This window comes from Corvus cornix, chromosome 10, assembly GCF_000738735.6.
Source record: "Corvus cornix cornix isolate S_Up_H32 chromosome 10, ASM73873v5, whole genome shotgun sequence".
NCBI classification, from domain to species: Eukaryota; Metazoa; Chordata; class Aves; order Passeriformes; family Corvidae; genus Corvus; species Corvus cornix.
Window position 1 is genome coordinate 10,214,533 of NC_046340.1, and position 16,277 is coordinate 10,230,809.

General features: G+C 48.8%; 1 protein-coding gene across 1 annotated transcript in view; it reads right to left on the reverse strand.

Moving 5' to 3' along the window:
* CHSY1 (chondroitin sulfate synthase 1) overlaps nucleotides 1–10,072 on the reverse strand; it is a 75,618-nt gene extending 65,546 nt beyond the window's left edge. Inside the window, exons 1-2 of the mRNA XM_039557574.1 lie at nucleotides 9,786–10,072; nucleotides 426–921 (exon numbers count right to left, since the gene is read on the reverse strand). Coding sequence (XP_039413508.1) covers nucleotides 426–921; nucleotides 9,786–10,054 — 765 coding nt within the window. The 5' untranslated portion in view covers nucleotides 10,055–10,072. The remainder of the gene's footprint in view (nucleotides 1–425; nucleotides 922–9,785) is intronic.
* Nucleotides 10,073–16,277: the final 6,205 nt, after the last annotated feature.

Sequence of the window (16,277 nt, forward strand, 5' to 3'; positions counted from 1 at the left end):
GGCAAACATCTGTCAGCCTCACACATTTCAGCTGCAGTAAGAAACACACAGTAATTGTATCATCCATTTTCCATGCTGACACCATGACATACTCAGCTAAAGAAGATAAAAGAGGCTTGGACAGTCAGGACTGCAGGCACTCGAGGCCATTTTGATTTAAGCTTATTCCCTTTCTGTCTAAACAAACATATCTGTTATGAATGACGAATGCTCCTCCATTTCCCTCCTTACTGCTGCATTTCCAAATTTTTGTAGGTCTTTCCAAGGGTGACACTTGCAGGAAAGGAAAAGCATAGAAACTCTACAGCTGGATGGTCAAGCTGCAGAGGGAGGTGAGGGATGGGGGAACTGCTGTGTACAACAGGAACCCTCCCCTCTACCTCCCACAAAAGACACTTCCCCATTCCCCACGCCCTCGTCCTTACCTCATAGGACCAGACACACTGCACCCCTGCGAACCTCCGCACGCATCTCCCCACTTCCACGTCCTCGTGCGTGGTGTACATCTCCCGCAGGCACTCGCCAATGTGGGGCACCATCCTCCGCAGCACCTCCCGGCTCATGATCACTCCTGGCCCCCCCATGCAGAAGTTCTCGCCCGGTTCCAGTGCCAGCTTCCCCATCTCCTCCGTGGTGCCGAGGCCGGTCTGCCCCAGGAACAGGGGCTCGCTGCTGTTCAGGCTCCTGAGGAAGTTCTCCAGTTTGTCCCCTTTGATGTAAACGTCGTCATCAGCCCTCATAAACCATTCGTATTTGTCCAAGTAGTGGTCATGCATGTATTTGAGCATCATGAAGGATTTCTTCTGGGGTGGGTAGGAGTCATCCACACCTGGAAGCGGCACGATGGGGATGGGGATAGAGGTGTCTGAACCCTCACTGGAGAAGAATTCGACCTTGCCAGGAATGGTTTTGGACCACGTTCTAGATTGAAAAAGACAAGAAGGAATAATTAAACATAGAAACGAGGGCAGGCAGAGACTGCTACCACAGACTACAGCTCAACTGCTTTACAAATTTTCTTTTTTGAATGCCTTGAAAGGTTATTTTTTACCACACAAATGAGGACATTCACATGGCACACACAGTAATTGGTACAACACACACAAAATTCTGATATGACAAGCATCTGAGTATCATTTTTGCACCTCCATATGATAGAAAAATAATTCAATAGTAGCACTAGTGGCAAGCAGGATTTCTTAAGCACACTCGGTTTTGGACTAACAGCTATTGGTCACAAAATACAGAGGTGAGCCAATACGGGCCAACAATTCACATACAACTGAATTTACTGCTTCCAAAGCTTCCCTGCAAGTTATTAAGCATCATAGCCACCTTCTGTTCCCTCTAAGCCTCCCCAAAAGCTCAAATGTGCACTCAGACTTCCAGAGAGTAAATTCACATGAACTTTTAAGGAAATGGCATCCCTTGGGAAACCAACCAAACAGTAACTTCTCCAGATGGTGTGTGGAGAAAGCAAAGAGCAAAGCACAGAGCATGGAGCAGAAGTAACCTCAAGTGGCTTTGTCCATACCAGCAAAATTCTAAGAGATGCCTGTAAAACTCCTAATTCCCACGATAACATGGCGCTACCAACATCTGCACCTCCAGCAGCTTTCCAGACACTACATTCCAGGTTTTAGTGGAGAGGAACAGCACAGAAGAGGAGCCTTTCCTGTGCAGAGCAGCACAGTGACAACATCTGCTCCACACCTTCCGTGCTCCTCTCTGACAAATCCAACCCATCTGCGTGGGCAAACTGGGTCACTGATAGTGCAGGAAGAGCTGTAGGATGATTCCTCAAGGCAGAGCACAGCCTCCTCCAGGGAGGATTTTCAGTCACGTAACTGCTACAGCCTTGCCCTAAAAATTATTAATTTTAAGCTTGCAGTCCCATTTTCTGAGATTCTATCTCAGAAAAGAGCAGAGATCACACACTCCTCACAGAAACTCACAGAAAACTATTTTAGTTGGTAAACCAACAGGTTTTGTCCCTTTTTGTATAGGGGGGAGAACATTTTACAGTTTTATATGGCAGCTATCCTCAGAATATAACCTAAAGCTGATGTGAAAACACTCTAAGGTAAAGGACACAGTATTCCCTCGATGCATCACTGTCACTCTGACCTGATGCCTCTCAGCACAGGCTTCTTGCCAAAACCTGAGCAGATTTTGGGCAGCACAGACCATTTGAAATTTGAAATCTCCAGAATTAGCTATCATATAAAGCCCGAAATGTAAAAATACTTCAGGAGAATTATTCCTTAAGTTCCATCAGAAAATGCAGAGGTATTTAATGAGACTACCTAAACATCAACTTTGACACCTTAACAGTTTCTCACTAATTCCACTGTGTGTAATGAATACCACCCAATTACTTTAAAAGCTTTGTCTTCTGGATTTCTTACTGCCATGGGTAGTGTTTCATAGCAAAAGTTGAGATCCCAGCTTCCCAGAAGAGCACAGAGTAAAGCAAATGGAAACATTCCCACTGACTTCAGAACAGAGGTGATGAGGCCTTTAATCATCAGTGATGCAATTAATGCACAGTACTAGATGTTACAAATCGTATCTGTTAAAGCACTGAGAACAGCCCATTTTAAAAGGAGACATGGTCATATCCTGAACTTTCACTATTAAGGAAGTTCTGCTGTTTATTTTCTGACACCCACACTCCACATACAAATCATGCACAGCTCTTCCCATATCAACCCGCAGACTAAGACTTTTCTTCACTAAAGGTACTCAATGTATTTAAATTTTAGTCTCACAGAAAGAAAGGACAGAAGGAGTTACTGAGAAATGCAGCTCATCTTGTCCACTGAGACACAGCTTTGGGTGGACACAGGACACTTTGCAGACAACCACCATTTGAAGTTATTAGCTAAAGTCTTATGGAAATTTCTGTTTGTTTACTTTTTTATTCAAAAGCAAACAGCGAATTTTCAGACTTGCTGTCCATATCCTGAAAGATCTGCTTTTATCATGGCTACAATCTATGGACAACACAGGATGTCTTCTATCACTTCAAGCTTTAGCTCCTTTCTGGAAGTTGTCAACCCCTTCTGTTGATTCCCAGTTTAAATTTACTCCCTGCTCTCCAAATAGGTACCCTCACCTCAAGACCCACTAAGTATTGTCAAGAGAAGAGCTCCCATTCAACAGAAAGGGAACAAAATGCATACCTAAAAACATACATCCATAAACCCTGGCATGCTTGATTCCCACGGTTCCTATTGCACTAAACCCTCCATCCCAAAACCCAAGTTTGAGCCCATCTTTCCATATGGCCATATTTAGGTTTTACATTAAAACAGGGATAAAACAGAGACATTCCTGCATATGTGAGGAGCCCACTGGAGACCATGCCCTAACAATATCCACATCCCAAGGACCCATGTGTGGCCTGGGTCAGCACCACATCGTTACTCCAGCCTTGGGATCTCATGTCAACCACATCGACCGTGCACCAGCACAGCTTGACTGAGCCTTTGTTCACCTCCTGCAACAACACAGTTTCTAGGATGAGACAACTCAACATGTTATTTGTGACCGTGGCTTTGAGCAATTGTTTGAACCCAAAGGGACGAAACACTCCCGCATGGAAAAACAGCCTGAGTGTCTGTATCAACACAAGCACGGCTCGGGCAGAGGCTGAGACAATGGAGTCACCACGGGCTGCTCCTCACGTCGAAGCCACAGCTCGCTGTGGCCCTTTTTGGGGACAGAATACAGGGAGAACAGTTTGCTCAGGAAACACATTGGTGCACTCGGCCAAAGAAGCCAAACCACAGAGGGTGAGATGAACTGTTAAGTACGTTTTTCTGACCCCAGTTATCAGGAGAACTAAGGACTGATAAATGCAGAGATGAATTCTGATCAAAGCTGCTTTTAACTCTTTTTATCCAATGTTTCAAATAATCAGACCTGTCTCAGTCACCAGCAATTCCGTAGTTTAGGATGTGAAAACTACATTTCTTGCCAGTCCTCCCATCTCCACTGTAGTTTACCCTGTCTGCTCTCAGGTTATGGGCAGCAACCTGACCCTTCAGCTCCTGAGCATAGAGCTCTTACCTCAACACCTCCCCACCTCTGTGGCCCCACCAACACCCCCTTCCATATCGCTTTCCTGGTCAAGGTTTCTCCAGTATAAGACCTGCAGCTTGTACGTACAGAAGAACTGTATGTTTGATAATTTAAAAAAGCAAAGAAAAGTATTTTTATGGAAATTTTACACCCTCCTTCCTCCCCATTGCCCTGTCACCCTCAGCTGTTTAAAGTACACATTGACACATTTCTGCCACCAGACTCCTGTCTCTGCACCACCTGGGCTGCAGTGATCGATCACTGATGGCCTCAGTCAAAGCCATTTCAACTCTGTCCAGAAATATCAGCTTGTGAATACAACCAATAGTGTACTGAACTGGTCATTTATAAACCCTGACAGATCCCAACCTTATCTCCCCCATGTAATCTGAATCTGCTGCTTAAGCAGGAGGATGTGCATGAATCAGGACAGCAAGGCTCTCTATTACCCTCCCCAGGAGGTAAAAAACCTGCACGATGCTGTGTGACCTGGTTTCTCTCAGTGCACAGGGCACAGAACTCCACAAACCAGAATGTTGTGTTGACAAGGAAATCAAAGTGAAAATTAAAGGAACACAAAAAAAATGAGTAATGCTTCCTCAGAAAAAAGCTCTTAGCAGAGGACATGAATCCAGTAATGCTCCAGTTTTGGTGGCTATCAAACGAATTTTACCATCCCTCCCTCACCCAGCTCTGCACACTGGATATCCTACATGTACTCTAGTCTACGCAAGCCATAAGCAAACTGGGTGAAAAGATATTATCCCAGCTGGCTCCCAGGTATCAATGAAATACAGAAAATCTTATACACACCAAGAGTGCTAAAAAACCCCAGTATTTTCTAAAAAGTGACCACAATTGTAGTCATGAAATGTTGTCATAAGTTATTTCTTTGTTTCAAAAGAAGCTTAAAAAGCACAGCTTGCAGCAGGAGCAGCACAGATCTGGAATGTTTTATCTTCAGTTTCCAGTATTTATTATTTATTTGTATTATCTTGCTTTGTTATCAGCTCTGCAGACTCGGCAGAAGCACAGTCAGTGGCATCATGCAGACAGTGCTCCCTTTGTAGAGACCCAGGCTGAAGACTATGACAAAAAATGTATTTGGTTTTCATCTGCAGCTCAAGAAGTTCCCTTAGAGGAGATCAGAGAAATCGTTTAAAGTTTTGAGAAACAGTCATCTTGTATAATTACCCTGAAGAAAATCATAATTTGTGAAGAATTCAGCAAGACAACAGCCATAAAAGACTGATGTCTTGAATGCAGCTGAACTCCACGCTGAATTAGGGCTAGTTTTGCATAACTGTTCTTCAAGGTCCCATTCTTCCAACAACACTTGGTACAGGGGAAGCAATGAACCACAGCTTAGGTAGAACTGAGCATAGAAACCAGCACACTGCTCCTGCACAAGGTACTGGAGATGACCAACATGAGAGGTCACCAAAACAAACTGAGGTTTTAAATTTCCAGATCTCTGTCATTAAGATCTGCATTACAGAATTCGGATTTTGAGGAAAAGTTCCTTTCAAGTCTTTGCAGGATAGCTTTAACGGAGAACCCAAGCAGCTTCCACAGCTTTTTGAGTCCTTTGAGCTAAATTCTTTCAATTTTAAGTGATGCCAGTTTTTTGTCCATGCACATCCATCCACCTTCCTTGTGGACACAGGGACAGAAATGGATCCATCACCCACAGAGACACTGACAGTCAGTGCGTTAGGCTAAGATCAAAGCCCAAGAGTCTCAGAGGTTTGGGCTATATGGTTATTTTGGGGGGTGTAGGTGACTTTGTTTTACTTATTCCCCTTGTATCGATGACAGTTGCTCTCACTGTGTTTCCTTCATACTGTTCCTTAAACATTCTCACAAATTTTAGGTTAGTGGTCAGAAATCCCAAGTACATCATGTTTCTGGTGGAGGGTACCTGAGCAGGACACCGAGTTCTCACTACTGCAATACTGTGGTACGATTCATACATGAAGCAGAACATGGATTGTGTTGGCATGACATTCAAAGTCACTTCACAGGGACCACTCCCAAGAGGCAGGAGCTCCACAATCAATCACATCCCCTCACCAGCAACCAGAATAGGCCAAACCACCCAACAGATTCAGATCTACACTCTGAACTTAGGAGCAGCACAACAACATTTAAGTGCAGGCTTAGATAGATAGCACAGACTCCCTTACACCCCAAATCCTTCTGGCTGCCTTTCACTTAAGCTCTTCCGAGCACTCAGGTATTTGGATTCCAGTGCACACAGCTTCCTGTAAGCAACCACCAACACAGGCAGCACGTTCGAAATGGAGCCTCTGAAAAGCATCCTTCAGCCTCGAGCTAGGGATGGCTTAGCACCAGCCCCGGGCATCACTCATGGCCCTCGTGGCACTTGACGATGCCGCGGGGACTGTCCCAAACCGAGAAGTGCTGCGGCTGTGTTCCTGCAGAGATGCTGCCAAAGGCCAGCCGCTGACATCTCGCCATTAACTGCATTCACACCACTCTCCTGCCACGTTTCCCAGGAAATCTAGTTGCTATACAAACAGGGGGGAAAAAAAAAAAGGGTTAACTGTCTGATATTTCAGTTCCTGAGACAGCAGACTTAAATCTTCTGGGAGACTGCTTATTCCCATCCTCTCCTTCCTGCAGCTCTTCTAGGACAACTCCCCTCAACTGCAAAATCATTAGCACATATTGTTGCACTTTCCCTGAACCCCAGCCATCCCTTTAACTCCTTCCTGCCCAGCACTCTTCCTGACTATTCCTTGTCCTTTCAAGTGGCACCGTGGTTCCTGCTGCTGCACTTCACCGGCCTCCTGGAAGGGAAGCTCTGGTAACCTGGCTGTCAGATGCAATAACTGCTGAGGCTGCAGATCCAAAAACCTGTGGATCTAAAGCTTATTCTCTGCCTCATAGACTACAAAAGCACGACTGTTACAAAGAGCCAGCGGCTCCCGAAAATCCAGCAGGCCTGTTTTGCCTTGCAGTGGTCATTTTGCTCATGATTGATGTTCAGGAAGTGGATTGCTTCCCCTCTTGTTAGACCCTATCTGGATTCACAGCAGCCAGGATCAGCAAATGCTTTCCGCTCCGGTCCCTTTTAGCTGTGTCTGTAAATGGCCTTTGAGCCACAGCAATTTGGAGGTATTCAGCCTCTGAATCCCTAATTCCTTTCAGCGTGGTATCAAGGCTCTGCACACGCTGCCACCCCGGGAATGCCTTGCTAGCAGCTTCCCATTTCACTGGCTGTGCCAGCGATTCAGCTCACCAGGATGCTTTGTCAATGTAGTAATCCCAGCAATTGTCTGCTTGAGTACTTCACGGCAATCAAAAGCCATTTAAGATTTCAGGTTTGTCTTCCTCTTCCCCCCTCCCCATCTTCCCCCAAAGATGTCTTCCTGTCACCAGGACATTAGCTCATTTCTTTCACCAACGGAGGTGAGAAAAACGCATTTAGTCCTACTAAGAGTCTCTTTATCTGTCTCTTCCAAGAACAGACATCATCTCTAGAGGTTAAACCAAAATAGCTGCGCAGTAAAAAGCGATACTCAGATCTCCATCTAAGGGCTGAAGGAGCCTAATTCCATTAGCTGGATTTGTTAAATTGCATCTTTAGCCATTGTTTTGTGCAAGCAGATGTTGCAGATCTTGTTCTCTAAACCCAGCTCTGCCACAGCACGAGACTGTTCAGCAAGCACAGGCAAAACCAGGGATGAGAATCCTTCCCACACCAGCAAAGTGAATTCCTCCCCAAATAACACTCTGGACAACACGGTGATAAATTTCCCTTTTCTGAATTCTTGATGTAAAATCTGAAGGATGCTAGACAAACTATTCTGCCATAAAACCTGTTATGTGAAGTCCCAACATGACTCCAACCTCTCTGTATGAAAATCTAAATTACATAGCCCGTGAGATTTGCAATCCAAAATGCTCCATCCCACATGGTGCAAGAGAACGTAACCCTGAAGAAACAGATTCCTTCACCCAATTCAAAGCATCAATCATGCACTCTCTGTAACTTAATTACAGGTCTACTGCTGGAAGAAGGAATTAAGTTTCCCTTAAAACCATCGCTGGTGGACAGCATGCCTCAGATTGCCCAAATAAAGCAATTTTACTGCATTTGATGCTGATATGAAGACAGATTTCCTGAAACCAGAGCTGAGCTGGGAACGACGGTATGATGGTCCATCCTACATAGTTTTGCCATCCCACTCTCACTGGCCAGTAGGGCCAAGTACTTTTCAGCCAGGACAAGCAGGACATGGAGAATGGTTTGTTCTAGCACAAGATTAAAGGGGATGTTCTATTAAAGATCTGTCCCAGAGTTCCTGGCTGCTCCTCCAGGGGTGCTGGCTCAGCCAGAGCTGGGGTATACCCGAGCTGACATTTTAGCTCTTAACTCTTTCAGACTTCCCGAGCAGGCTTCCCGTGCAGCCTCCCAGCACTGCCTGGTGGCGCACACGCCGGAGCAATGAGCATATTCCAGCAGAGCGGAGAGTTTCACCAAAGCCACAGGCACATCTCTCACAAAAGAGATGATTATCCTGATGCTGCTGAGACTTTGGATAGAATTCCCGTTAGCCCATGGCCATACCCAGCTACACCTGGGGCCCACAGTTAGCAGCACACAGTGCAAAGCACCAAGATTGTCCCTGCTCCAAAATAAGGGGTGCTCAGGTAACCAACACGCGGCTCTGAGACCCTGGTTTCTGCATTAGCTCAACCAGCCTGAAGCACGGAGTGTTTCATGCAGGCTGACTCTCCTCATCCAAGCTGTCTCACTACCTGGTCCAGCCTCAGCAGTGGCTGTGGCGAGCAGAGGGGGGTTTTACTCTTTGTTCCCAGATGCCTGTTCTGGGTCTCACTCCCAAGCACACGCTTTTGGCTTGGCGCAGTGGTCTTTGCTTCCCTACCCAGGGGATTACAGCGGTCTCCAAAGTTTATTTCTGTTACCATCATGCTGTCAGCTCTCTCCATAAGCAGCAGCCAAGGACCGTACCAGCGTGGCGCAGCTGCGCCCAAGGCAGAGGCACTGAGGGACACACTTTGATGCCCGTGCCCCGCTGGTGACCGGCAGTGTCCCCTCGCATCGGCGGGGCTGCCTGGCCCTCAGGCAAGGCCACTGGGGCCACCTGCCAGGTGGTACCTGGCTGAGCCAGACCCGGCGGGAGCGGCAACGCGACTCAATCGACCCCTCGCGTCTCCGCCGAGCTGCCCGGGCAGCGGAGCAGCGCTCGGGGCACCACTCCTCCCGCAGCCCGCCCGGAGAGCGCCCCAGGGCTCCCTCAGTGAGGCCGGGTCGGAGCGAGGAGCGTCGGGGCTGAGCGTGTCCCGAGGCTCGCTCGCACCTGCCCCGGGGAAGGGCAAGCGGTCCCCGGGGCCGGCAGGGCATCCCGGCTGCAAGCGCATCCCGAGCGGGGCGTTCCTACCCCGGGGGGAACCGGCCGACCGGGCCGATTCCAGCTGAATGGGACAGAACCGAGCCAAGTCCAGCTCAGCTGAATGGGACCGAATCGAGCCAAGCCCAGCTCAGCTGAACGGGGCCGAACCGAGCTGAGACGAGTCGAGCCCACCAGAACCGACCCCGAGCCCATCCCAGACCCCAGCCCAACGCAGCCCACCGGACCCGCGCCCCGCCGAGTGCAGCCCATGGGACTCCCATCCCCGCCGGGCGCCGCCGGCCCCCGCTCGCTCACCGGTGCGCGGCCACGGCGCGGCTCCGCAGGTACTTCTGCGCCGTCATGACCCCCACGAAGAGGAAGCTCTGTGCCGGCGGGCCGGGGCGGCGCGGCGGGGCGGCGGCGGCGGCGGGCGGCGAGCGGCAGCCCTGCGGGCGGGCTCGGTGGGGCCGCGCCGCCGCCGCCAGCTCGGAGGCGCGGGGCAGGACGAGGCGCGATGCGAGCACGAAGCCCAGCACCAGCCCCAGCAGGACGCTGAGCCAGGCGCGGCGGCCGCGGCCCGCCATGCCCGCCCGGCCCGCTATGCCCGCCCGGCCCGCTGCTCACAGCGCCGCCGCCGCCGCCAGCCGCGCCGAGGCGCCCAGCGCCGCCATGGGGGAAGGGGCAGGGACGGGAAGCGGAGGGAGGGGAGCGGGGGGCCGCCCGCCTCCCCGGCCCTGCCCCTCGGCACAGGCGCCGTGTGCGGCCCCGCCGCGCTGCCCCTGGCTCCGCCCGGCCGCCGCGGAGCCGCCGTCCTGCAGCCCCCGGTGCGGCCCCCGCCCCGCGCGGGGGTCCGGGACACGGCCGTGGGGAGGGGGCACCGAGAGCCGGGATGTGACCCTGGGACGGGAGCCAGATCCCGAAGCACCACCCTGGAGCGGCCCTGCGGGACGTCCCGCCCCATCTTTGGCAGTGTTCCAGGCCAGGTTGGACGGGGCTTGGAGCAGCCTGGTCTGCGGGAAGGTGTCCCTGCCCATGGCAGGGGTTGGAATGGCATGAGTGTTAAGGGCCCTTCCAACCCAAACCGGTCGGTGGTTCTATGACATGGACCGGCACCTTAACCAAACATCCCACGAAGGGGACAGGGAACCTGGCCCAGCATCCCACACTGGGACCTCGGAACTGGAACACCAGAACCTCAACCCAGCTGCCCAAATCAAGAGGGGAAGGAGGCCAAGAGAATATGGACGCTCAGCTCTGGGGATAGGGACTGATACCCTGGACATAACCCCAGGATAGGCATCCCAGCACCCTGCCCCAAGACCCCAGGGCAGAACGCTGGCTCAGGGGCCAGATCTGGGATCCCAGCCCTAGGATGGGAAGACACTGGGACACAGATCCAGGACAGGCACCAGGTCGGGTCCCTGCTGCCCACGCTCCAGCTCTGCCCCATGGCACACACAGAGACCGAGGGGATCCAAGCAGCGAGGAGCAGCCTTCCAGCCCTGTTTGCCTGATGCTGATGCATTTGTGCAGCACAAGCTGTGGTGCCAGGGAGCGAAGGCACAGGCACTCTCTGTTTTTTCCCACCTCGTTAATTAAACCAACCAGAAATAGGTCGGTCTGTTTCCATCTGCAGGTTATAATGACTGCTCAACAGAGTGAAGACTTTTTCTGTATTGGGTGAAGATTTCTTTTTCCTTTGTCCACACTGACTCTCCACGTGCATTTCATCTACAGAGTGCTTCAGCTTCAAATGCTGCAGCCACAATCCCCTCACGTTTCACAGGAAGAAAACCCTCCAGTCTCAACAGAAGAAACTTATCAAGTACAACCCACTGACCTCCTGCTTATCATTGTGGTTTCTTCCATTTCCTGCCCACTTCAGCATTTCCAATTGCCAGTCTTTTCCATTTTAAATTTTATTTATATCATGATGTCATCCACAATGAGCTGGGAAGAAGAAAGTCTTGGTGTAACAGCAGCAACCTCTTGAGCAAGAACCATTGCAAAAGAGGATGTCGCACCACATCAATATTCTTCAGGAATAGGCCAAAGAGAGACATCCATGACAGATTTTTTTATGATCACAAGTAACTGTCTCACTTCTGGGACTGAGCAGGTAATGACACAATCTGCTTATCTAATGAGCTCAATGGTATGTCTTGAAAAAATGCTTTTTGTGGGGGGTTTATTGCTCTTGTGATGGTGCAATCCTCGTACCGAGGTCAGCACAGATGAACTCGTGATGTCAGGAGCACAAGTAACACAAGGAAGGTGCCACCACAATTTATGGTATTAAACAACAGTAAAATTGAATACAAATAGAAACTAGATAAGAAATACAAGCAGTGAACAAGAAAGAAGAGCAGGAGGCCTCCTTTCAGTCGCCCATGGGCAAAACACAGATGTATTGAGTGAGATGTGTTTGTGTGAACAGAAGAACTAAATGGTGAAAGAGAGAGAAAGGAAGAACAGTCTGAACTGGAATACACATGAGGCAGGTAAAGCCAGGAAGGGCAGGAGCACCATTGCTTGGAAAAGGCCAGCTGGACTGTCCTTTCCATCCCCTCCTCACCCACCACTGTAATTCCTTTCTACTTCCCAGGGTTTGCAATGCTTCACAATTATTTCTAACTACTGGTGCACTGATCCTTTTCCATGAAGTCTGGGGTTATCCTCAGCCTGTGACACTCTGCACACATGTACCTTTTACTGCACTTCCAAAATCTTCTTCATTAAACTCTGCTTCTCTCCTCTCCCCCCAAGCCTGATCATCAGGTCCTGAAATAATAGGACACCAAGACACATTCAAGCTACAAAAAAACCCAAAGCCACTCCTTTCCAAGAGAGGCACATGTGGCAAGTCCATGAGCAGGAATGGGATTACTCTCTGCCTGCTCAAAATCAGTTGTAAAAATCTCCTGATTCAAGGGAAAGCCACTGTGGCCCATGAATTACAGGGAAGGCAGAGCTAGCGTGGTTAAAAGGCAATAAAAAAGAGAAAGGTTGGGGCTGGGGCTGAGGAGCTGTCAGTTGGCTTCTTCCCACAAAGAAAAGAAGTTAGTCATCAGAACTGAGAACTCCATGTGACTTCAGCACACATGGAAATGATGAAGCAGAGCAGCACATTCCCCTGTTAGATCTCCTCAGCCCAGAGCTCTCCTGGGTATGTTCCCACCTTGCTGCACCTCCAGAGCAATTATGGAGGGGGTGAGCAGAAAGCACTTGGGGAAGGGGCAGGAGAATGAAGGGGAGCTTTCCTGGTGCCTGGTGCCATTTGACCTGGAGAGGAGGCACGGTCAGACTTCACACTGCTGCCACCACATGAGATCACAGCCTGGGCTGTAAGGCTGAGATGTCCAGCTGTGAAGAGGGGGTGGCACATGGATGCAATGCTCACACAACTCCCACAGCACATCCAAGTGCCTCCCTTTATGTCATTTATCCAAAGTGCTAGGCAGGCACATGCCCCTTTTATGCTTCTGCCCCCTCCCCTGTTCTTGCATAGAGCAGCAGCTGCTGGAAAAAAAGGAAAAAAAGCAGATTTAGGGAAAGCTTGAAAAGCATGGCTTAGTTCTTCCAGTGGAATTATAATGCTGTTACCTACCTAGAGTGTATTTTTAATCTGGATGGCAGGGAAAGGTCATACTGCATAATCACATTTAAGTGCCATTCCCCATTAATACAGCTCTTGGTCTCAATAGCTGTCACAATATATCATGGTTACTGTATATTCAAAGACGTGATATTTTTCTTCTATAATACAGTCTACAAGCATAAACACATTTTTATGCAGTATGTTTTCAATTCCTTGTGGGACGGCTGGAGGAAGTATTCTAAGGGCTCTCCAAAATCTGCAGAGGATGCACATTGTGTGTGCTCATCTCCACGCTCCCATCCCACTCCCTCCAGCAAGATTAGCACCCGGCCCAGCCGGTGAGAGCCCACTTGACAGGCCCACATGGTTTAGATTCATAATCAGATTAACAAAACAGTAATCCTATTTTTAAACAATGAAAAAGCCAAGTCCTTGAGCTGAGCCGGTGTGTGTGTGCATACACAATAAATGTCATCCTTTTGGAATAAAGAACCTGAATACCAAATGAAAAAAGTTTCTTCCACATAGGAGACTTTGCCCTGGAGAGGAAAGAAGGACTATCTTGCATTATAACCACTTCTTTTTCCCACTGAGTTTGATCTCCAATGAGCCCCCTCCAAAACTTGCAGGACATATCTTCTACAACAAATAGCCTTTAAAATAATAGTTACAGAAGTGAACTACTTGCAAATGCTCCAGAAACTTTTAATTATGAATGTTCCAGTACTCAAACTTATACTTTAAAAACTGCCCAGGCACTGGAAAATGGGCATACTTCATTTATTCAATGTAACAGACTCATGGTGGAAAAAATCTCACTGGGCAACCAGTAGCATTTGTCTCTGTCACAGTATTTCCAGCACCGTTGCATTTTCCCAAATGATGCAGAAACTCCTTTCTCAGCTCCAGCACCTACTTTTTTTCCCCTCCCCAACCTATTCTGGTCTTGCCACGGCCCAGTCCCAACCCTTCCTCAGCTGAATGACTCAGAAGTGCCCGTTCGAGGGACTGAAGGAGAACTGTCCCCGCTGGCTCGCTCCGAAAGCCAGCCCGACATTGCCATCGCCCGGCCCGGCCCCGTAGTGCAGCGGCCTCGCCTTCCCGGCTGGGAGCCGCATTCAGGGCTCGGGAGACGTGGGAATGCCATGCAAAACCCTCCTGCTCCTCAGGTTCGTGCTCAGCCTCCAGGTCCCACCGGCCTGGTGACAGGAGCAGCACTGCGGGGCGTAACAAAGCACTCGAGCTTTGCACCGCGGGGGGGAATGATGCTTTTTCAACGTGGCCCCGCCAGACCTGAGTCAACAAAGCACTAGAAAAGCCCACAGTGTGTATTTAAAAAGCAATCATCAATATGACATAGCCTAAAAAGCAGAACAGCTAAAAAAGTGGTAATCACATGACCCAGGAAATGGAATTCACATAGAGTGTTGCCCCCTCCAGTATTTGATAAAGTAAAGCTTTACAACCCAGGTTTGGCTTTTTTTTTTTTCCAAAGTGCATCTTTTAGGCCAACCTAACAGTAACTCCCCATTTTAATACAGAGTACTAGAACTAGATTTAAATGCCAGGTATTTCAGAGTATCCATTTCCCTTCCATTCTCTTTAAATAAAATTTTCTAGGTTCTTTTCCCTGCCTCTTTCCATGACTGTTACCCACAGAACCAGCTTGGAAGCTCAGCTTGGTAACACACAAAGAATCTATGATAGACACAGAGGGAGCAGTGAAATTGTAAATTTACCAGGGGAAGTCTTGCTCTGTGCTGAAAGTGCTTTTTAGCAGGTGTGCACTTCAGAACAAAATCACAGCAATAAATACACAAGAACAGCCCCTGCCTCCCTGCCAGCACCTTGCCACAGAAACCTGCAGCAAAAAATGTGTATTTCCCCACCAAAGCTGAGCTGAGGCGACCTATTCCACTGAAGACACCGGATTCTCATAAAAAAACAACAGAAGTTTTTGAAGTCGCTGGCTCTGGAGCTGGGAATATGGGCAGGGTGTGTGTCAGGCATGGAACAGCTGGCCTGGAAGCTCTCACAAAATCAGCTACAACGGTGCAGCCAGGCCAGGACACCACCCAGCCAGCAGCCGTATGCTTTTCCTTTGTGGTTGCAGAGCTGTTCCAAAAACCAAGCTTTCATTCCACAAAGGAGGGAGGAAAAAAAAGAGAAAAACCCAAGGCTTCAGCCCATCCAAGTCTAGACCAGCTTATTTTATAGCTGGAAATTACATAGTTTCACTGTTCAGCTATAGCAGGGACAGAAACATGCCAAGCCCCTCCCATGGCTAAACTGATCCCTGAAAAGCTGGCAAAATTCCTCCAGAAGGTGGATCTGATGCAGAGATGTGTGCTGATGTGCAGTCAAGCTTGCAAGGACCCAACTGCTCAAGAAGGGAGCGGCCTGTTTCGGCAGGAGGCAGAAAGAACAGCATTAGAGGGGTTTAAATGCAGCCAGTAACAACAGTGCTGCTGACAAAATGTCCAGGAGACTGTCAGGCTGGATGCCATCCCCCTTCCCAGAGCTCTGGAATGCAAAGTCATCTTCTAGGGAGGGGAATAAGACACCCCTCCCCCCGCCCCCCCAGAAAAACCCCAAACAAACCAATCTAAACACCTGAGCTGAGTATCAGCAGAGTCTGAGCACAGAGCCACTGCAGAACAGCCCAGCTCCTTCAGTTTTGAGTCAAAATAGTACAGAACTGCAAAAAACACAGCAGATGAGATTTCTTAGTACTGGCATTTCACACCTGCACTCAAATTTTGCAAGGACAGCAGTTCCTTGCAGATACAGGTGCAATTATAATTTTCATTCACATTGATCTTTGAGACAGATAACTCTGGAACACCTGGGAACAGCTCTGCTGACAGATTTCCCCATTGCCCTCACTCCCCTAACTCCCTCTTCTGTTTGTTATTAAAAATTTCCAGCATAAGAAACTAATTTTTAAAACGCCCAACTATGCAATATCGCTCTTAAAATCTTTCCCCCGTTTCACAACGTTTTTGAAAGGCATAAATAAAGCCAAATAATTTTTATGAGCCTGACAACATGGGTTGTTTTGTTCAGTTTTAACTCCAGTGCTCAGTATCTCCTGATGAATAGTTAAGAGAACTATGGACAAAACAGATCTCATCTGCAATTTAAAGAAAACAAAAAACTCTGCTCCTCCAGCATACAAATCATCTAAGCAACAAAAACCACTTAGCTGC